Below are 22,833 nucleotides of genomic sequence, written 5' to 3'. Positions count from 1 at the left end.
TTGGATTCACAGCACGGCAAGCAAAGGACAACCCCAAAATTCAGTTTCTGTACCTGCAAAGTATCTTCACAGAACAAATTCCAAACAAAGCTCTCCAAAGAGAATTCAAGTTTCTTCATAATTAGGGCCTGCCCAAAAGTCTTTCTAGAAAATGAAGAATTAAAATTGTATCTTCAGCTTCTGCGCAGCAAATGAAACAATCAATAAAATTAATAGGCAGCTGACTGAATGGGAAAAGATAGTTGCAAATGACATGTCAGATAAAGGGCTTGTATCCAGGGGGCCTGGGTGGCTTAGTCAGTTAAGCGTCTGACTTTCGCTTAGGTCATGATCTCGCGGTTCATGGGTTCGAGCCCCGCGTCGGGCTCTGTGCTGACTGCCAGCTCAGAGCCTGGAGCCTGTTTCAGTCTGTGACTCCCTCTCTCTCTGACCCTCCCCTGCTCACACTGTCTCTCTCTCTCTCTCTCTCTCTCCCTCCTAGAAATAAATTTTAAAAAACATTAAAAAAAAAAGGGGGGGGGCTTGTATCCAATATCTATAAGGAACTGATCAAACTCCACACCCAAAAAACAAATAATACAGTGAAGAAATGGGCAGAAGACATGAACAGACACTTCTCCAAAGAGGACATCCAGATGGCCAACAGACACATGAAATGATTCTCAGCATCCTTCATCATCAGGGAAATACAAATCAAAACCACAGTGAGATACCACCTCATGCCAATCAGAGTGGCTAAAATGAACAAGTCAGGAGACTAGATGCTGGCGAAGATGTGGAGAAACGGGCACCCTCCTATGCACCAGCAAACTGGTGCAACCCCTCTGGAAAACAGTGTGGAGGTTCCTCAAAAAATTAACAATAGAATTCCCCTATGACCCAGCAATACCACTGCTAGGAATTTACCCAAGGGATTCAGGAGTGCTGATGCATAGGAGCACATGTACCCCAATGTTCATAGCAGCACTCTCAACAATAGCCAAAACATGGAAAGAGCCTAAGTGTCCATCAACTGATGAATGGATCAAGAAGATGCAGTTTATTTATACAATGGAATACTAGATGGCAATGAGAAAGAATGAAATCTGGCCATTTATAGCAACATGGATGGAACTTGAGGGTGTTATGCTGAGCAAAATAAGTCAGGGAGAGAAGGACAAATACCATATGTTTGCATATATAGGTGAATTAGGAGGAAGTTAACAGAGGATGATGCGGAAGAAGAAGGGGAACATAGTTGGGGAGAAGGAGGGAGACAAACCATGAGAGACTCTTGAATGCTGAGAACAAACTGAAGGCTGATGGGAGTGGGGGAGAGGAGATGGGGGGTGATGGGCGTGGGGGAGGGTACTTGTTGGGATGACCACTGGGTATTATATGTAAACCAACTTGACAATAAACTAGTTTAAAAAAATAAATAAATAAAATTTAAAAAAATTATATCTTGACTTTGTATTATGTATGAAAATAAATTCCAATTGAATGCAAGATTCTGTTATATGTAAGAATAGCAGGTGTACTTAAGACATATAAGCATTAAACCATAAAAGGCAAGAGCTTGATTTAAAATATTGGCAGATTTCTTTAAAGCATCTATGCATTGAAAATAAACAAAATTAGGGGTGCCCCAGTGGCTCAGTTGGTTAAGTGTCCAGCTCTTGGTTTCAGCTCAGGTCATGATCTCATGGTTTGTGAGTTCCAGCCCCACATCTGGCTCTGCTGACAGTACAGAGCCTGCTTGGGATTCTCTCTCTCCCTCTCTCTCTCTCTGCCCCTCCCCTGCTCACTCACTCTCTTAAAATAAATAAATAAACTTTAATTTTTTTTAATAAAAAATAAAGATATTAAACAAAAGTATAATGCAAATGAAACCCTAGTGAAAAACTCATAATATTTATGACAAACAAAGGATCAATATTCTTTAGATGAGAAAGAGACAAATACTCAAGATTTTCAACTGGCTAATAGACGTGCGGAAAGGCAGCTCCTAAAAGAAGACATACTTATGACTAATAGAAATATAAAAATATTCAACTTCAGGAGTAATCCAATAGTAATTTACATTCAGAAATGTAAATTAAAATAACAGTATGCAATTTTGCCAATCAAATTACAAGGTTAGTCCTAGACTTCCTGCATGGAACTGAGGGAATAATGTCACTCATAGATTTCTGTTGCCATTTTGCTAGATGTCATTTGCTAGATGCTCTTCATTCCTGCACCATTGTTCCCACATTGGCCAAACCCAAGTGGAAGCCCAAAGACAAGGAAAACTGGGTATGTGCAGAGAACAAAGGCAGAGGATAGAGTAGAAGAGGGAGATTGGGAGAAAAACAGAGACTAACCAACAAAGTCTATTACCCCAGTTGCCTGTATTGCTTTAATCCACATACACCAACGTAATGAGACAGCTTTCTCTTGTCGGAAGGTCCTCCCTTGGCGCTGCTTACCCCCAGCCTTCTCTTCACTCCCTGCTCACCCTACTTTACCCCCTGGTGATCTAAATAGACGCTAGGCCTTCCTCCTGACCGTGAACTCTGGTGTGATTCTGACAACTGAGCTTATGGAGTTCAGAAAGGGACCTAGGGGAAGTCAGCCACCACCCTTCCCTGGGGTGCCTCAAACGTCTGGCGCCAGGCCTGATCTCAGGGTTTTTAAGGTAAGATAAAAATAGCAACCACTGAGCAGAAAGAAAACTCTGTGAGTAAAACTATCCATTTGAAAAGAAAAGGTACAAACAACACTAATAAGCCTGGTCCAAAGCAGGTGTACCTGGCTGAGAATTAAGGATTTATTTTTGCTAGGACATAGTGGCTGGTGTTTAGCATTCCAATTACCCTTTACACTTCCAAAGGGCTTTGCTTAGGTGTTCTCCAAGTATGGTAATGCACCAGAGAGTTTGCGGAGTTTGAGGTCAAAACCATTCCTTTTCTAAAGGTAGGTATGAAAGACTGTTGGATGTGCTTTGTAGCCTAAACATTGAGCTTAGAGAACCAATGCCTGGTTTATGCTTAGAAAAACTAACAGCACTCCTTAAGTAAGCTGTAAAAACAGAAGCTGCATTTAGCCAGAAATTGCTCACAGCCTGAGATTTCTGTGTACCAGCCCACTTCTGAATGCACCTCCCCCAGTACCGAGCCAAAAAAAAATTAATGAGCTTTGAAGATGTGTTATTTTTCTGTTCTTTGGTGAAGGAAATATTTTATTTTATCCACCTGGTTGTGATTACTAATTGAAACAGAATTCAAAAACTCATTAGAATCTTGTACACGGGAACTTATTAACCCATCCAAACCCTGTCTGAAACATGGGTTGTGTTCATATGAGCCCCAGGGATCCACCCCAAAACCCCAGCTCTTCCAGGCCCCCTGAGCAGGAGGAATGAATCAACTCCTGAATCTTCACTTCAGCAAATGGATCTATACCCGGTGAGAGTCTTTTGTGATTTCGTCTTTTCAGATATGACACTGTTTTTTCCTAATGAAGCCTTGGCACCCCACTAAGTTTTCTTGCACATGCAAGGTAATATTCAGCGTCCTTAATATTTGAAGGGCCCATCATAAGCCCAGCATGTTTGCTTCATTTCAGGTGGGCTTCCACCTGAAATAAAAGGAAGTCCCTTTTATTAAGGCAGTTATGTCAAATAATTCTAAAAGATATCAACGAAAGTTTCCTTGTGGTAATATCGTCTTGGGTTTTTGAGGATTTTAGAAAATGTTCTAGGTGATACTATTCCAAATGGGTCCTAAATGGTTTCTTCTATTTCTGTCCTTGAGAGAGGAAGTAGAAAACGGCGGGGGGGGGGGGGGTCCAAGGTAGAAAGAAGAAAGTGTCTGGGTGAATCAAAGGTCCTGCTTTCCCATCTCCATGCTCCCCAAGTTCAGGAGCTGAGGGCAGAATGGCCTCCCAAAAGTCCAGACTCACTCCCTTCACCTCTCTGACAGACGCTTTCTGGGTCCAAGCCCCAGGTCTTGACTGAGGTTGCCATAGGCAAGGCGATGGTGCAGGTCCACCTGGTGTGCCTGAGCCAGGTCTACCATCTCAGGGGACCCAAGAGAGTCACACACGGGCTTCTGAAGCCTGACCTCTGCCACCCTGACTCCCCAGCGAGCGGCCCTGAAGGTCAGGTCGGGGAGATTTGAGAAAGGATTCTAGGCAGGGTCACCATGGAACATGGGACGTACCTGCCTAAACGCCAAGCATTCATTCTCCCCAAGGAAGTCCCTCCCGCTCTCCTCCAGCTGTAACCCGGAGGGACCACAAAGTCCAGGAACCTGGGCTGGTGACCACCAGCAAAAGACCCGTAGGAGGGGAGGAGGGAGCCTAGATTGAAGGGCTGCATTACTTGCCCCTACGTGTTCACCATCCAGCACAGCTTAGTCTCCCAGAGCTCTGCAAAGGCTCCCTGTATGGTTACAATTTAGTACACCTACTCTGTACTCAACTGGAATGGGGTAGGTACTACCCATTTTATATTCCCATTTAACAGTTCTGAAAACGGAGGCTCAGAGAGAGCAAGTCTCCAGCAGAGTACAAAATGGAATCCAGATCTCATTCCAAATCCCCTGCACTGAAACGCAAACCCTACTGACCCTGTCAGTTGCACAAAAGAGCCAGTCTGGAGCTTACTTAGGTGACGAGAGAGACTGTCTCAGAGACTTCAGAGGTACCAGTCATGTCCAGAGGAGTGTGCAGAGCACTGTACTGCTCCTAACCTAGGAGGCTTTGCCTGGGCTTGGGAATTGGAAGACACTGCCCTCTCTCCTGCCAGTTGCTGTCTTTGGAGATGCTGGGAAGTAAAAAAGGGAAAGGCTTTTGCCCCAAAGTTACCATGAAACATAGACCACAAAACCAGAGCACAAGAGAGAGAACACTTTCTAGCTTGTTCTCCCAGCGTCTTCAGCCCCTCACCTAGAAGAGGGACGCTTTGCCACTCCCAGAGCTAAGCCCCCGCCCCCTCACCAGAAGGGTTCCCTTCCTAGGTTCACACCGGTACTGGTCCCATCACCACCCACCCCACCCCCAGGTGAGGGTGTGGGGGTCATCAGGCTTGACGGTTGTGCCAGCCACTCCAGGCTTCCTTCTTAGTATTGACGTCTGCCGGAACCCTCCTCACTGCAAGCTACTCTTTTGGAAAAGGGGGAAACTGAGGCTGAAAGGATCTGACCGAGTTCCCCAGAAACTCGAGGTGGAATGGTTGGACCATGAATTCATGATTAGATCAGGGCCAAGCTCTTGACAAAGTACGGCTACCCACTCCGATACCCAGTTCGCATCTCCTCATATCCTCTCTCATCTCTTAGGATGATGGTCTGCTCTATTCCCATTCCAGCACCTGCAGGAGTTTTAAAAGCTTCTGCCCCAGTGTAAACTGACGTTCAGCCTGACCACTGTGCTTTATTTATTGAAACCACTTCTCTTGGCAGGGGTGTGAGAGGAGGGTCATGAGGAGGTCAGAGGAGTCTAGAGATGCACAATAGAGGGTATTTTGGTGGGAGGAGCCCAGTCGGGTGAGAAGAGTGGGATCCATGCCACCGACTTCATCATCAAAATCGTTAAAAGAAAAACCTACTTTAGATCTGCTAGTGCCCTAAGTCACCAAGGCTGGTGGGGCTCGATCTGACTTATGATCCCCTTTCCTGTGTGGGTAGGAACCTGGGTCCAGTAGGGAGCTGCCATGGGAAGAAGGTGTGGTCTGAAAGGAGTTTGGGGCGCAGATCCCAGGTAGCATCCCAGCCAGGGCTGAGCCCCACACCACCCAGCAGGGTTGGGGGTAGCAGGGCCACACATCAAGGACACCAGATGGAGCTGCGTATTGCCTGCCAGGTAGTTTCCAAATAGTGACAGCAGCCCAGAAAAGGAGGCAGAGGAGCTTCCTCTCTCAAGGATTCCCACGCATGCTCTCACGGCAAATAAAACTCCAGGAGAAGTTGACACGAGAGGTCTCCAGTTAATACCTTGCAACGACACGGCAGATTTTGAGAAGTTTAGTGGACTTTTAAGAAAATCATTACATTGAGACGCCTGGGTGGCTCAGTTGGTTGCGCGTCGGACTTTGGCTCAGGTCATGATCTCCTGGTAGTGGGTTCGAGGCCCGCATGGGGCTCTGTGCTGACAGCTCAGAGCCTGGAGCCTGTTTCGGATTCTGTGTCTCCCTCTCTCTCTGCCCCTCCCCAGCTCGTGCTCTGTCTCTCTCTGTCTCAAAAATATATAAACGGTAAGCAAGAAAGCAAGAAAGCAAGAAAGCAAGATTATTACATCACACAGGGAAAGCGTGTAGAATAAAATGTTTTGGATCCTAAAGACTGGGAGGCAATTCAGGTAAATGCTTGGTAATTTCACTCGCGCTGCCACCGCCAAGGCCCACAGAATGCCTGGCACCTGGTAGGATCACGTCACTCTCCCTGCGAAGACCCCGACCAAACCACCGCCTGCTCCCGAGGCGCCCTCCAGCGCCAGGGTGGGAACGCGGCGCGACACGCGCAGCGCGTGTTGACCCAGGCACAGCGCGCCGACTCACAGAGCCCTGCTGCAAGGCTTTTCCTTCCCAGTGCGTGGGCTCCGCTTCGTTTGCTTGCCAATTTAAACATATTATTCAAACACGGACGTTTCCTTTAGAGCTCTGAGAGAAATGTTTTGCTTGATGGAAAGTTGATGGGGTTCTTTAACTTTTAATCAATATCTGCTATGGAAAGGCTCGGCTGCTGCCTTTTCACAGAGAGGAAAAAGTGAAATATTTGCCTTTGGTCATACGTTGACCGTCCTAGATAGGCAAGCACACGGGGGGTGGGTGGGGAGTGCCCATTCTGCTTAAGTCCAGAAACAGGTGAGGCAGGGCCATTCCAATTTGATCATGTCACCCCAACGATTTTGGTTAATATCATGGATGCCAGGAAAAGAGCCATGCCCAGTGGTACTGGAAGCTCAGGGATTCCAGGGCTCTGAGACCTGCCAGAAGCATTTGTCCATCCATTCCACTGTGTGTCTGTTGGTCCATTTGTTAAACAACCATTCTGCTCCTCCCTCCCCCTCCCCAGCTAAGAGGATTCCCTAAGGTCCTCTCTCACTCCGGAGACTTTGGAGGTCAGCGCATAAGGTTTCTAGGCTCCAGCATCTTTTCCCACCAGACGCCAGCCTGGCCAGCATCTGGATTGGAGCAGTTAGTTTATTGATTCAGTCAACAAGTCTTTATTGAAAGTCTATGCTCCAGGCTCTGCTCTGGCAGTGGGGACTGTGGGCTCCACCCTCAGAGCTCTTCTAGTCCAGCAGGGGAGACAAAGAATGAAAACAACACAAATGGAATATGCTGTTCAGAATGATACAACCTTGGTAGGAATGTAGATTAAGATGTGGACTTCCTGGGAGCAGAGCTCGATTGGTTGGGAAGGTCTGCAATGTCCTCACCACACATCCGGGGAAGCTGCGCTTGACTTACCACCACGGGTAAAGCCCAGTGTTGGCAGCAGCATTTCCTTACTTGGATCCGTTTAAAGTAGGTGACCACGATAGCTGCATTCAGGAACTTGCCAAAGTTCCTGCAAATCTTGCTGGTATCCCAGCAAAAGAGAATGCTGCCAAGGAGACCTCTTCCCAGTGTTTCTGTTTAGAAACAAACTCTCAACAATGTGAGTTTTACTCGGTGGCCCATAGGACAAGGAAAAGCAACTTCATACAAATGCACTGCTTTTAAAACAAAACTTTCTTCTGATGTTAGCTCTGGAAGAGCTGCTGGAAGTCCAGAAGCAGCCACTCAACAATGTCTTCCAGTCGAATTTTAGTTTTAAATAATGAGTGTAACCTTCTCTAGCCATGCCAATCAATTGGTCTTTTTGTCAGTCCAATCCACACTTTTAAATTTAGGGAGGAAATGGGGCGCCTGGGTGGCTTAGTCGGTTAAGCGTCTGACTTTCGCTTAGGTCATGATCTCACGGTTCGTGGGTTCGAGCCCCGCGTCGGGCTCTGTGCTGACTGCCAGCTCGGAGCCTGGAGCCTGTTTCAGTCTGTGACTCCCTCTCTCTCTGACCCTCCCCTGCTCACGCTGTCTCTCTCTCTCTCTCCTAGAAATAAATAAAACATTACAAATTAAAAAAAAAATTTAGGGAGGAAATGAAGAAGACCATACAATGAAAAAAGCCTGGCTAGACTGCATTTTTACCGCCCCCCTCCCCTTGTGTAAGATATGATTTATATGACTGTTACCAAAGCATCTATTAAATAAAACTATGTAAATTTGAGGGTAATCACATTTGAATAGCCAAAGTTAAACCACCAGGGCCAAGTGAGGGGCCGTGGGAAAGCTCCCGGATGCGTGTGTGTTGGGTGGGGGAGGATGGGTACATTGGATGTGGAGTTCAGGGACTGAGAAACTAAATATTCCTGCACAGTTGGAGAAAGATTTGGGTTTAAGCTGGCAGCCTCCAGAAGAGAGATGACATTCTAGAGTTTTCTGAGGCTCTCGGTCTCCACCAATGGTTCCCCATTAGCGCCAGCTTCTGCCGGTGGGATGGAGTCAAATTCCCTGGCTTTCAGGCTCTCAGCTCTTGCACACCTGGGGCAGCAGGTAGGGCAAATGCCTGGATCTCAAAGCGCCCTAACTAGACCGTGGCACACAACAGGGCCCCAACCACTCTATTCCCTCTCTGCTGTCAGACCTAAAATTTGTCACATTCCCCCGTAACTTTCCAACTCTGTGTCTGAAGCGTGCATTCCCAGCCCCTCTTCTAGGACCCCAATCCTAGCAGTTTTTAAGTAGCCAGAGGAAAGTATGGGCAGCACTGAGCAGAGATAGCGCCCAAGGGGTGCACGGGGGGTGAGGAGACACTAGCTGGAACTGGGCACCAGCTGGAGGTGCCCGTTGTGAATAAAGCGGTTGGTAACTTGGGGAACACAGCTGCCTAGAGATGCGCGACAGCCTGGGACCCAGACCTGGGCGAGGGCGCCACGTCGGCTACTCGGGCCTCGAGGAAGGGATGTTTCCCGGTCTCCGCAGGTACAAATAGGACGCTTACTCCTTCCTTCCAAGGGTAGTGATTGCCCAAGAGAGCACGTCGCCCTTCCCAACCTTTCTCATTTGAATACATGAAAATGCGAGTTGATTTTGGCAAAGAGATGCTAGCTCAAGGCCAGAGAGACGGTTTTGTCGCCCGAAGGCAAGGCCGGGTAGGGAACAGCTCCGGCTCCGACATCCGGCTGCGGGCCAGCCTGGCCTGAGCCCCAGGCCGCTCAGAAACCCGGCGGCGGCTCCAGGAGCAGTGAAGGAGAGGACAAACCCAGAGATAAAGAATTGGGATTAAACTATTACATTAGAATTTTTTTTTTTTTTTTTTATTTTCAGTACAAACACTGGGCCAGGGCGTGGCCCGGAACCTGAGATTTCTCCGCCCGAAACTGCCGGGCAAGGCGGGTTAGGTGGTCTCAGGGCCCCTACCTCCTGAGGGTCGGACACTTTGTGAGTTGTGAATTAATGTCTTGATTAATAATGTAACGATCGAAGGAAAGGCAGAGGAAGGAAGATCTGAGAAAAGAAAGCAAAGAAAAAGAAGAGAGGCCGTGAAAGAACGGGAGCTCGACGTGTCGTGTCCCCTGGCCCCCTGGCCGCAGTGCGCCCCTAAGTCTAGGGCTGCCGCGCCTCCCGAGCCGTGGGCGGGAGGCTGAAGGCCAGCGCTGGGGGCCGCCCTCTGCGGCGCCCGGGCTCCTTCCCCAGCTTGGACACACACCTCGGTTCGTGTGACACACAGTTATACGCAAGTGCAAACAGCTGCTTTCGGCGTCCCAGGCCTTCCTCAGTCCTAAACGGACCCGAGTCCCAGTTCAGGTCCGCTTTGAACCGCACGAAAGACAGCAGGTCTCGGTTTCCTAGCATCTGACTCTCCCCGGAAGGCGCAGGATGTAGCTTCTAATCTGGGCGGCAGGTGCGGCTGTGGGCAGAAGGTGCTCGGACCACGCTGGGCCCCGAGGGCGGCTGGGCCCACGTCGGTGGAGACCCGGCCACAGCCCGCTGGGGCGAGGGAGGCCGGCGGAGAGAGGGGACAGACTAGGGAGACGCCCATGGGGAAGTCCTCGGGAGGCTCCAGAGAGCACCACAGAGCCCCACCCCCCACCCCGCGCCACTGCCCCCTGCGCACCCCGCAGTCTGGCCAAATGGGAAGGACCCCGGTGCGGCCACTGACAGCCCGCTGGGCCCAAAGCCTGAGGCGGGAGCCGCCTCTCGCCGTCTTCACCCCCTGCTTCTCCCAGCCCTGGTGAATCTCTGAGGAAGGGGATCCCAGCCAGGTCATACTGGGAAAGGGAGGCAGAGGTGGCCGAGTTTGGCGGGTGAATCTCGCACCGCCCGCCGCCACAGCCGAGACTGCGCTGGGAGCGGACCCCAAAGGCGCAGAAGGCTCAGCTTTCGGGAAGAGCGAAGCCGATTCCTCCACCCCAGGCCACCTGGACGGTCCCCGAACCACCTTTTGAGCGCTCAGGCTCCTACCGACGGAGGAGCTTGCCCTCCCCTCTACCTGGGTTGCACTTAGGTGGCGCACACCCACCCTAGCGGAACGAGCTCGGCCCGAGACGACCCAGGAGCCGCCACGTGGCTGCCCTCGAGTCCACCCAGCCTCTCAGAAAAGCACAGCACAGCCTTCTGCAAAGCGTAAAGACAGGGCCTACTTGGGAAAAGAGGCTTGTGACGAGCGGACCGCAGCAACCAGGCGTGGCACCTGGCTGCCTACTGGCCAGCAACCCGGAGACAAGAGCTTTATTTATTTGCTTGTTTGTTGTTCATTTTCTAAATCAAAGACGCGGCATGGCCCTGAAGATTTGCTTTTAAAACTCTGGGAAATGACTGGCTGGCATCTGAATACACTAGAATTTCACTTCCTAAATTTGTTAGGTGTCTTGGAATATCGCCACTGAGATGAAGAAAGGCTGAGAGCTAAGCGAGCTGCCTTCTTGGCCTCAGGCAGTCGGCTCCATGAACTAAAATCTCAGGCTAAGGGAGGCATGCGGAGCTCCAGATAGAGCCCCCTGGCTGTGCTCGCCGGGGGTGCCTGAGGGAGGATTCAGCGCCCCCCACTCCTCCAGCACTACAGGAGCAGCTGTGACCAGGGTAATTCCTCCGGGAGCGACCCAGCAACTCTCAAGATGGATCAAGGCTCTACAGTTGTCAAAGTCCACTCTTCACCACCAGCCTTGGGCTTTGAAGAAGCCCTGGAAAAACTTTGCTTTGGACATCCCTCTACAGGCTTCTTTTCTCGACTTTTTTTTTTTTTTTTTTTTTTAGATGAGCTCTGGTAGGTTTAGAAAGTGGGCTAAAAATGAAAGAATATTTGATTTTTTAATTGACTCCCCTATAAAATAACAGCACTACCCCCACTTCTTAAAGCACGGGCTTTTTTGTGTACGAAAGCTATTACTAGGTTGTTACTACCCATAGAAAATACCCTAGTCATGCTCGATGTTGTTGAAGAGCCAAGAGGGCGTTGGAGGATCACTGCGGGAAGGAACAAGGAAGCTCATTAGCACTGAAAGTCCCCCCCTCCTCCTCCCCATCAGGCCCAGGAAGCTACGCATCCGTGTGCTTTACAAATGAAACCAAGGTCCTGCTGCTGATGGGAACTTTGCACAAAAGAATTAGTTTCTGACGGTGGCTCTGGGAAGTCTGTGCAGATCCACACATTTACAGATACATTTACACAAACTGATGGGACTTGCAGTCACAGGGGGCAGGCGGCAGTTGGAGAGGGCACCCTCTCTGAGTTCCAGGTGGATTTAATTTCACTCTCATTCCATTCCTTACAATGTGACATGCCCCCCCCTTTTGTTAAAAAACGAATTGTAATCCAATGCTTTTATCTTTTTTATTTCCTTAACTGCACATCTTCACCCTCTTGTGCTCCCCTGCTGATTTAAGAGATTTGTTTGGTTCAAGGATTTAACGTAATTCTGTTGCCAGATTTCAAGGAAGAAAGATTTGAAAGAACAAAGTACAAGGGGGAAAAGGTATCTGAAAGACAAGTTAAAACACATTTCTTAATATGAGATTAATAACATGCTTAAAACTTTGCCAAACAAGAATATTTTGTAGATTCTTAGTCATTTTAGAGAGATTTAATTTTGTTGTCGCTTCAAGAAAACTAGTGGGTTCTACCTATGGTACAGCACACACATGGTCACCCCACACATCTAGAGACACGATCACACTCATTCATAAGCTCACACATACTCAGAGTCATACATTCAGAAATAAACCCAGAAGCACACGCACCATCCTACAGCTTATCAGCAAATCAGTGACTTGTGGGCAATCCACTATCCAGGACCTTACAGGAGCCAAGAGGCTTTGCTTGAGGAAAAACTTCCCGCCAATGTCAAGGACCCATTAGGAACCAAGCAAGTGCCCAGGGTGCTAGCCTGGACCCTCTGGGACAGAGACGGGACCAGGGACCACCGCACTCCATCCCTGGCTTCAAGCCTGGCACCTCTCTAGCGGAGGAGATGCCTTCCCGCGCCTCCGTTCATGCTCTCCCAGTTAACGCGCGCACTTAGGGAGATGTCCCCTCCCCCTGACCTTTCCCTATCAGAAACCAGCCGGTCGCCTCCAGCTCAGTCCCCGGGGTTGCAGAAGGGGGGCCGGAGGAGGAGCTGGGCAGAGGAGGACGGCCCGACTCGGGTGCGCCTGCCCTATCACACAGACATCTGTTCTCAGTTTCTTCCTCTTTATGATCGCTACAGATGACAAGGGAAGTAGAGCGGACCGAGGCGGAAAAAAAAAAAAAAAGTTATGTCATAAAGATATAAAACGGTGCTGTGACTCACCTGCTCTTAGCCGCAGGTACGGGTTTCGTGGCAGCGTCTCCCCTCTGCTAGCCAGGAGCCCAGAAAGGCCTAACGTCACTCGGCTAGGTTGACTCAGATGGCCGAGTTTCTAGTGAAGGGGGCAAAAGTGGGGCTCTCTCCCTTTTCAAGCCTGAAATCAGGGGAGTGGGGGTGGTCTGTATTCTCCAGTCTCCCAGGGTTGAACTTTGGGTCAGTAGTCAGGACGGTGGGGGCTGGAAGCGGGCAGAACAGTAGGAGGGGCGCGGGACGGGGCTGAAGCGGGAGGCCCCAAGGAAGGCGGTGGGTCCCCCTGGGGAGGCACCCTGGGGTCACTTAGCTGGCACTGCCCGGCGAGCCGGGGCTCCAACGCCACAGCCCCCAGCCCTTCTCCCAGCTGCGTTGTTCCTATCCAGAACCCTCGTTAGCCTGCCCAGCCCCGCCTATTTTTCTTTTTTCCTCTTTCAAAGGGGTTTACCCCCCCCCACCCCATTTCCCTCTTCCCCCAGCCTCCGGGTTTAAACCAATTACGCTGCTTTGCAAACAAAGTGAGGGCCGGGTTTGAGGGAGGGGGCTTGGCGGGCGGGGGCGCAGGGGGCGCGCGGTGGCGGCGCCGCTGGGCGGGAGGCGCAGCGGCTGGACTGGCGGGCGGTCGCCTCGCAGGTGCACCTCGGGCTTTGTAGGTGCGAGCGTCTTTGTGCGGCGGACAAATGGGGAGAGGACGAGGAGGTGGGCACTCGAGCGACGTAAGATCCACATCAGCTCAACTGCACTCGTCTCGCAGAGGCCGTGCGCTCACTTCCCGCGGAGGCGCTCCCGGGCGCCGCGCTCCGCGGCCGCCGCCTGCCCCCGCCCGCCGCGCCGCCTCCGCCGCGCACGCCGCGCCCCGCAGCGCCCGGCTTCCTCCTCGCTAGGGTGGCGTTGGGCTGGCGCGGGCGCTCCGGTGACTGCAGCCGCTTAGCTCCCCGCCCCCCGCCCTGCGCCGCGCGGCTGCCCGTCGCTTCGCACAGGGCTGGATGGTTGCATCGGGCAGGGTGGCTCCAGGATGTTAGGGACTGTGAAGATGGAAGGGCATGAGAGCAGCGACTGGAACAGCTATTACACGGACACACAGGAGGTGAGAGGTGGGCGGCACGCGGGACGCTCCCGGAGCCCCTGTCGGGGGACGCCCGGCAGGGTGGGCGGCTGGCGGGCTGGGGGCGCCTCCTCCGTGCCATCGCTGCCTGCCCCCCCCGCCCCCCTCCCCTTCCCCGATGTGATCCCGGCCAGGCCTTGGGCGGGCCTTGGAGCCAGATCCGCTGCCCCGCAGAGTAGGCTGGATCCCGGCGCTCGGCGCTTGGAGCGGGCCATAGGGTTTTAGGAAACTCTTGGGCTTTGAAAGCAACCTCTGGGGAAAGCACTTGCCTCTTTTCTGTGGAGAGCGGGAGCCGGAACCAGGCCCGGGGTGCCACGGGTTGGAGCGCGGGCGCCGGCACGAGTTGGTGGCAACTTTAGGAAAGACAGAGCTTGCCTGGAGGGCGGCCTCTTCCACCCACGGTTGAATTTGAAGATGTCTTTAGATGAAAGAACGTTGCAGTTAAGTTGAGATTCTTAATAATGAAACGATTCCGAAATTTTATAAAACTTCTTTAAAAGCCCTGTTTGGGGAGAAGTGTGCTTATTCTACTGTAGAACCGCTGGGTGGCGCTGGTGCGAACTGACTTTTCCTCTAGCACGGCGAACCGAGAACCTGTTTCTCTTCATTGTCCCCTCGGTGGCACGTTCATGTGGTTTATTTTACAATGTGCACAAAGGGATTGTGAGGAAAACCAGGTACAGGCAGGACCACCATCTACTAAAAGCATTTCTCTGGAAACAGCTAGCAATTACCCCCCAAAAGTTCACCATTATTAAAAACACTTATTGGAATTGCCTGGGATGATCTTGGGGAGAAGAAAAAAAAAAGAAAGTAAAAAATACTTTAAGATATGGGCAGAAAAGATGTTGAATTAGGAAATATTTTTATGGTAATTGTTTTATTTAGATTTGTGTATTTATATATTTACAAACTTAGCTTGAGTTTATTTGCATACCACAGCAGTGTTAAATCTGTACACCTTTTATGTTTTCAAATGAAATTGTATTTGCTGATGAAAAAATTTAAGTATATTATTTTTATTAAATTGTCAGAGAAGTTTTTGTGTTTTTGACTTTATACTTTTAACATATATAGAGCATTCCCATATTGCTGTTGATAAGGGTTTTCTCCTACTGTTGATTTAAAAATGAGCTAAGAGCTCTTCCTCGGGTTTAATTCAAGGCAGTCATCTTGACCCACTAGTCAATGAAGCCTTATGGAAAGAGCTTCCTTATAGGTTAAAACAGAGAACTGGGAAATAGAATAGCATTAAGAGAAGATAAGTAGACTTTGATTTACAAATTTAAAGTGGGATTTTAAAACCAGGCTTTGAAATGATCCGCGGCAACATATCAGTATGTGAAACAAAATAGATTATATGGACAAATTGTGTCACCAAAATTTTTAATGTTATGGGGTTGAATATAGGTAACGAAATTGATGCAAGTTTTTGAGTGGCTTATAGAGATGTACATGTAAAGTCATGTTAAAGTTGAGTGTAGTGCATTGGTATTATTATGCATCCCTTCCTGCCCTTTCTCTTCTTGTACATCTATTTTTAATTTCCCCCCAAACTTACTTAACTTGAGTTTCTTTCCCTTTTAATGTTACAGTTGCTACAAGAAGATAGGAAACACTACTTGTAAATATTATAACAGAAAGTCACCATTTGGAGAAAACTGCTAAGGCGGTAAAGCCAGGTGTTGAGAAATGTATGGTCAAACGGCCATGAATGATTAGTCCTATCAGGGAGAGTTTAATTAATAGCCACCCCGCACAGCAGAGGCTACTCCGCGGTCAGCTGGGCCTGGCAGGCTCAGGCGAGATAGGCACAGAGCTGGTGTTTTGCTGCCCACCCCGGGGCTGCACCGCCGAAGCCACCGCAGTCAGACAGGAATTTTGTTTTCTCTAGTTTAAATTCCTTTTAACCAGAAGGGCTTTGCTGAGGCCGAGCTGGGGTGGAAACTAGGATACCAACTGGCGTGGATGGAGTAGGCGATGGAGGGACCCCAGAAGCCCGCCCCTGGGCCTATCCTGTAGGGCGGTTACACATCTTCCTGGGGACACGTTTTCTGTGAGCGCTTCACTTTCATGCCTGCCGCGATAGGATTTTTCCCCTACCGCGCAAGACATTCTGGGGAGGGCGCCTGACGGTTTGCCCCGGGAGGGGGGTCCTATGCTTTGCAGAAATGCTCTCTGCACGTCTCCGGGTTTGCCCCTGGCGGGTCGGCCTCCCGCGCCCACCACTAACCCCGCCCTTTGGGGCCTCTTCACTTGCTCTCTCCGCTGCAGGCCTACTCCTCCGTCCCCGTCAGCAACATGAACTCGGGCCTGGGCTCTATGAACTCCATGAACACCTACATGACCATGAACACCATGACTACCAGCGGGAACATGACCCCAGCTTCGTTCAACATGTCCTACGCAAACCCGGGCCTGGGCGCTGGCCTGAGCCCGGGCGCGGTAGCTGGCATGCCAGGAGGCTCCACGGGCGCCATGAACAGCATGACGGCTGCAGGCGTGACGGCCATGGGGACAACGCTGAGCCCCGGCGGCATGGGCGCCATGGGCGCGCAGCCCGCGGCCTCCATGAACGGCCTGGGCCCCTACGCCGCTGCCATGAACCCGTGCATGAGCCCCATGGCATACGCGCCGTCCAACTTGGGCCGCAGCCGGGCGAGTGGCGGCGGCGACGCCAAGACTTTCAAGCGCAGCTACCCGCACGCCAAGCCGCCCTACTCGTACATCTCACTCATCACCATGGCCATCCAGCAGGCGCCCAGCAAGATGCTCACGCTCAGCGAGATCTACCAGTGGATCATGGACCTCTTCCCTTATTACCGGCAGAATCAGCAACGTTGGCAGAACTCCATCCGGCACTCGCTATCCTTCAACGACTGCTTCGTCAAAGTGGCGCGATCCCCGGACAAGCCCGGCAAGGGCTCTTACTGGACGCTGCACCCGGACTCCGGCAACATGTTTGAGAACGGTTGTTACTTGCGCCGCCAGAAGCGCTTCAAGTGCGAGAAGCAGCCAGGGGCCGGGGGCGGAAGCGGGAGCGGGGGTGGCGGCGGCGGCGCCAAGGGCGGCCCGGAGAGCCGCAAGGACCCCTCGAGCGCCGCCAACCCCAGTGCCAATTCGCCCCTTCATCGGGGCGTGCACGGTAAAGCCGGCCAGCTAGAGGGCGCGCCGGCCCCCGGGCCGGCTGCCAGCCCCCAGACTCTGGACCACAGCGGGGCGACAGCGACAGGGGGCGCCTCGGAGTTGAAGACTCCAGCCTCCTCGGCTGCGCCCCCGATCAGCTCGGGGCCCGGGGCACTGGTTTCTGTGCCTCCCTCCCACCCGGCGCACGGCCTGGCACCCCACGAGTCGCAGCTGCACCTGAAAGGGGACCCCCACTACTCCTTCAACCACCCCTTCTCCATCAACAACCTCATGTCCTCCTCGGAGCAGCAGCACAAGCTGGACTTCAAGGCGTACGAGCAGGCACTACAGTACTCGCCCTATGGCGCTGCGTTGCCCGCCAGCCTGCCGCTCGGCAGCGCCTCGGTGGCCACCAGGAGCCCCATCGAGCCCTCAGCCCTGGAGCCAGCCTACTACCAAGGTGTGTATTCCAGACCCGTCCTAAACACTTCCTAGCTCCCTGGGACTGGGGGTTTGTCTGGCATGGCCATGCTGATAGCAAGAGAGAGAGACACAGAGAGAGAAAATCAACAGCAAACAAAACCACACATACCGAGCCGACAACAGCATAATAAAATCCCAACTATTTTTATTTCATTTGTGTGTGTGTGTGCACAATCTTCTCCCCAGTGCAAAGGACTGTTACTTTGTTATTGTATTCAAAATGCCTTGTGTATATTATTACAGAGAAAACCCATCCCAAACCAACAGATTTTTTTTTCCTGCAAAGTTTTAACGATCCACAAATGTATATATATAAAATCTTCCTACTTCCTTATTCCTGTCCTTTCCCTCTTTCCCCTCCAGACACATTCCAGTCTGTGCAGGGTTTATTTAAAAAAAAAAAGAAAAAGATGGTCAAACTTGTAAAATATTTGTTTGTGCTCCCCTCCCCCACCTGACCCTCCACAAGTTTACAGGTCTGTGGCAATACTCTTAACCATAATAACTGAAAGGGTGAAGAAACAAGTAGACACGAGGGGCTATTAAAAGTATTTGAAGGACAATACTGCTGTTATGCAGCAAAACAAACTGATTATAAACATCAGAGCCATTTGTTATTCAGCTTACATTTCTGATACATTCAGGTAGCAGGTGTCTTAAAATGGATACATATATAATATGTACGAACTTATTTATGCACATGCTCAGATATTTAGACATCCTCCATATATTTGCATAACATATAGAAGTAATAGGTAGGTGATATACACGCTACATTTTCAAGAGTTGCCTGACCAGAAGTTACAAAGACACCCTCCTCCCTTGTCCTCTCCACCCACATATAGCCCTGGGAATCAATTCCTCAAGAATTGCAATCCTCAGTAACTCTGCCCCTTGCTTTGCAGAGTGCCATTGTCATGTCATTCTGAGGTCACAGAACATGTATAAAATTAGCTTCTCTGTATCTATAACCATTTAAGTAATATTTTTTTCCAGGAAAAAGGGAATATTACATTGTTGGAGGAGAGAAACGTTATAGGGAGTGGTATTTCAAAATTTGGTCCAAGATCGCAAAATCCAATTGATTGTGGCCATTTTAATTATTGCCATCATGTGCTTGTTTCATTCAGTGTTAATGCACTTTTCACAGTTGGATATGGTGTTAGTATAGCCAGACGGGTTTCATTCTTCTTCCTCTTTGCTTTTTCAATGTTAATTTATTGCATGGTTTATTCCTTTTTTTCTTTATAGTTAAAATTACTTTAAATGATGGTTAAAATTACAAATTAAAAATGTTAATTTTATCAATGTGATTGTAATTAAAATATTTTGATTTAAATAACAAAAATGATAAATTTTAAGCCGTGGAATATGTTCTTGATCATTTGCAGTTAAGGACTTTAAATAAATCAAATGTTAACAAAAAAGTATTCCTGTTATTTTCCTTAATTAAGTCCAAAATAGGTATTCTGATTACGATATTTTCCAAAATCCAGCACTGAATATAAATGACGAAAAGGAAAACGATCTAAAACAAACTTGTTTTGTTTATGCTTATTATATGAACTTGAAGTTAGTAAAAAAGCAGTTAAAGAAATTCATTATAAGTGGGTGGATAAATTGATTTGATATTCCAAGAATTGAGGTTTTTAAGATTATTTAGTCCCTGTAATGTTTATTTCAATTTTCAAGATGAACTTAAGCCTTTTATGTTTCCTTTGAGCCTGTCCACAATGGAATCTTCTAATTCATTAATATAGCTACATTTCCCCCTTCCTCAATGTATAATTTTCCTTTATTTGAGAGGTATTCTAGGAGAATAAAATACCAGATATGGCTGATAAAATGAAGTTGTCTAAAACAGAGAATCCGGGACTCTTTTTTTCATTAAAAGAGAAACAAAACGTAACCTATCATGGTAGCTTTGGAGGCGGTGTATGGGAGGCAAGTTAATTCACTCCTGCAGGGGAAGCTTTGTGCCATCAGGACATTCCAGGGTAGCTGCTATTTTGTATTTTGTGAAGATACTTCTAAAAATACTGTTTCTAAAAATATCATTCCTGAGAACTTAAAGCTGATTTGTTCCCTTCTAAGAAGCTTTTAAATGCAACTTCACACCCCTACAGTTGCTTGAGATCACAAAATCATTAATCTCCTTTGATAGTAGGCTCACTTTCCAGTCCACCTATTTCTTTGTAAGTCTTGTTCGGATTGACATCAACAATAACAACACCAACCCAAGCAGAAGCTAGCCGGCCTGAGCCCCTATGTATGAACTCCATCCTCGCCAGGGCTTGAACTTGGACAGCTTTTACTTTGATCGCCCCACTCCACACTGCGGACAAGATAAAAAGAGCTGTGTGAGTCCCTTAATTATCGCGTAATTGCCTCCCCAGATGAGAGAAGGGGTGGCGCGTAGCACTTGAGAAAAATCCAGAAATCCAAGACCCCCCCGCCAACATACACTTCAGCTAATGAAAGGAGAGAGAAATAACTGGTTTGAATAATTTCAAAACCTAATTTAGAGGCCTCTCAGGAGGACATTAAAGTCCCAAAGAGAGGAAAAAGCCTTCAATCTCAATAGTTACTTATATTTATATAGCAGGTGAACAGAAGTTGGCAAATTCGAATTCCAAATGTAATGAGGGCGTGAGTTTGGGCCTAAGAATTTTAGCAGCCGCACTGAATCTAAATGTCTACTCGGTGATGTTCCCTTTAACAAGTTAGCAATATCAACGTTTCCCCTTCACCCATCGTGCTTAAGTCGGCCTGAGCTCTCTCTCTTACTTGGCAGAGACATTTCCTAGGCTTGCGGGGGCGAGGCGCCGCCGGCTGATCGCAGAGGCTACTTTGGAAACCTGCCTGAAAAGCTAGTACGGTGGATCTCGGGGAGCTGGTCTCGTGGGGTTCTCAGGAGATTTTCCACCACGTCTGGGCAGTAAAACACCCCCGGGCACCTTGCGCGCGCTCTGCAACGGCTTGACGAAGTGATCTGCGCCCCGCGCGTTAGATTGTGCGCGGACTGGGGCAAACGCGGCCGGTTGCCGGGGAAGGGGGACAGAGCAGGACCGCAAGCATCTCGGGGTGACAAGTGCAGTTAGTTCTTCATTGTCTGGGCATTTTCCCCTCCTAGCGAATAAATCTTCTGTTGAGCCCGAGACCTAAAAGTCAACAAAGAAGGCCAGGCGTCGCTTTACCGCTCCTGTGGCCCAACGCTCGCGTTGCCGCGGCTGCTCCCGCTGGGTAATCCCTTCCTCGGAAACCCGGACACACAAACGCCTGAACGCCCGGGGCTGGGGCGCCGCGCCCCAGGGCCAGGAGGAAAACATCTGTGGTTCCGAGGGAGTGCTGGGACCCTCCTCGAGCGCGCCCCCTTCCCGTGGCCCCCACCCGCCCCCCTTTTCGTCTTCGAGTTTCTAGATTTCTTCACCTCGGACACTCCCGTAGATGAGGGCCGGAAAAGGGATGCTGACCACTCAGCCGCGGTCCACCGGGCTCGCTTTATTTAGGAATTTCCCTCGAGATGGGGGGAGGGGTCTCCGAATGGGGAGGGAGGGAGTGAGAAGGAAAAAAAAAAAAGTTTCTACAGACCCCAGTGCAAAGCTTCGGAGGCCCTCCGACGCAGTGACGAAGCCACCACTGAGCAATTTTAGAAAAAAAGAAAAATGTTTTGGGAGTGAGTGGAGTCCTGGGGAAGAGAACTTCACGTGTAGCTTTCACCTGTTTCCAGGCCTGAAACATTTTAAAAATTGATACAAAGAGAAGACAACTGAACACAGGGATGAAGAAAAGCTCACCAGAAACTACACGACTTAGGAGTGTTCACAAGTAGAAGTCAGCTCGGTCTCTTTTCTACATGGTGGCTATTATGGTGTGTACGTCACAGAGAAAATTTAATTTCCATTGTCCCTTGTTGAACTCTTTATAGCAGAATAAGCTGGTGAGAATTATTAAGGGAGGAGGGATTAAACAAACAAAATCCTATTAAAGTTCTTAACTTCTGTTTTCATTTTCTGAAGCCTAGAATACTCAACTGATTTCACTGAAAGCATACAAAAAACATGATTTTTCTCAGGAACCTAACAGATTTGAATGAGCTATAGCCGAAAAGAGTTCCTGGAGTAGGAAAGGTAAAAATGTTGTTGTTTTAGCACTTTGAAAAATTGATCTCAATTCCACAAAAATGCTTATTAACTTTCTTTGCAAAAAACTTCTGCAATCAATACAAATTCCTTTCAATGCAGACCAAAGTAGGAGACCTGTAGCCCAAATTAATTAACCTTTCCTTAAGATCAATTGGTTTTCTGTTGATTTAGCAGTAATATTGTAGAACATTTGGCTATAATGTATTTTAATGTGATACCTCAATATGTCAAGAGGAAATACTCACTGAAAAGATAAAATTGCTTAAATTATTTAATAGATGTTTACTAAATTTGTAGAAATATTTTATTTTCAAAAATTAAATCTTAATTGCTTATTTGAATTGTAGTAAAAAGTGTTTTGCAACTAAATGGAGTTAAGATAATGTCTAATTAGTTGAGATAGTCATGTGCAAAAAGTTGATTATTTGTAAGCTACCTTGGACTAAATAGGTCATTAAATTATGCAGAAATTTAGAGATAAAATTTTCTCAAATAGAAGGAATCATTAACATCAATAGAAACTCATGAGAGTAAGAGTATAATAAAAATGAAACAATTTGGAAGATTTTACAGCCTTCTCATTTAGAAGTAGAATCTATTTGGGGAGATATAAGGTGTTTTGTTTTTTACAGCAGCCATTTCTGCAAGTTTTATTTTCTACCACTGATCCTACTTGGGGTATCCAAATAACACTTAATCGATTAAGTGTTCTGGGATTTTTCCCTCTCAAACAGTTTCATTTGTGGTTTCATTGGTGTTTCTCTCTTAGCTCCCAGTCTAGCTTGGTTCACTGGACTTTGGACAGCCCAGACAGACTGCAGCCCTCACCACTCCCCACTCTAGCCATCATTCTAGCAAGCAATATGGAGCTGGAAAACACCTACACATTTCAATTTTAACTTGTACAATGCATACATTTTCCTACTATACACATTTTTAAAAAATCTGACAAGAGGGAAATCCTCACTTGCTACCTTTCTTTCTCTAACTTTCTCATTTCTCCCAATTATGTCAGCTGTGACTACATAGCGTAAAAGCAGAGCTCATGGTGAGCATAAGATCTCCTTTGTAGCCCCAGAAAGTGAGAAGCAACCTTCCTTCTAGATGCCACTTCATGATATTTTGTGGTTTCTATATTTTCTAGTCAAT

The 22,833-nt window shown here is 48.7% G+C and overlaps 1 protein-coding gene across 1 annotated transcript; it reads left to right on the top strand.

Moving 5' to 3' along the window:
* The first annotated feature begins 13,840 nt into the window (after positions 1-13,840).
* FOXA1 (forkhead box A1) lies at positions 13,841-17,692 on the top strand. Its single transcript, XM_039249561.1, has 2 exons — positions 13,841-13,912; positions 16,205-17,692. The coding sequence occupies exons 1-2, from the start codon at positions 13,841-13,843 to the stop codon at positions 17,549-17,551; spliced, it is 1,419 nt and encodes a 472-aa protein (XP_039105492.1). The 3' UTR covers positions 17,552-17,692.
* The last annotated feature ends 5,141 nt before the right edge of the window (positions 17,693-22,833 follow it).

Source organism: Hyaena hyaena, unplaced genomic scaffold (genome assembly GCF_003009895.1).
Source record: "Hyaena hyaena isolate Hyena2069 unplaced genomic scaffold, ASM300989v1 scaffold_342, whole genome shotgun sequence".
Classification (NCBI taxonomy): Eukaryota; Metazoa; Chordata; class Mammalia; order Carnivora; family Hyaenidae; genus Hyaena; species Hyaena hyaena.
The sequence above is the reverse complement of the archived record's forward strand: the minus strand, read 5'-3'. Positions and strand labels throughout refer to the sequence as shown.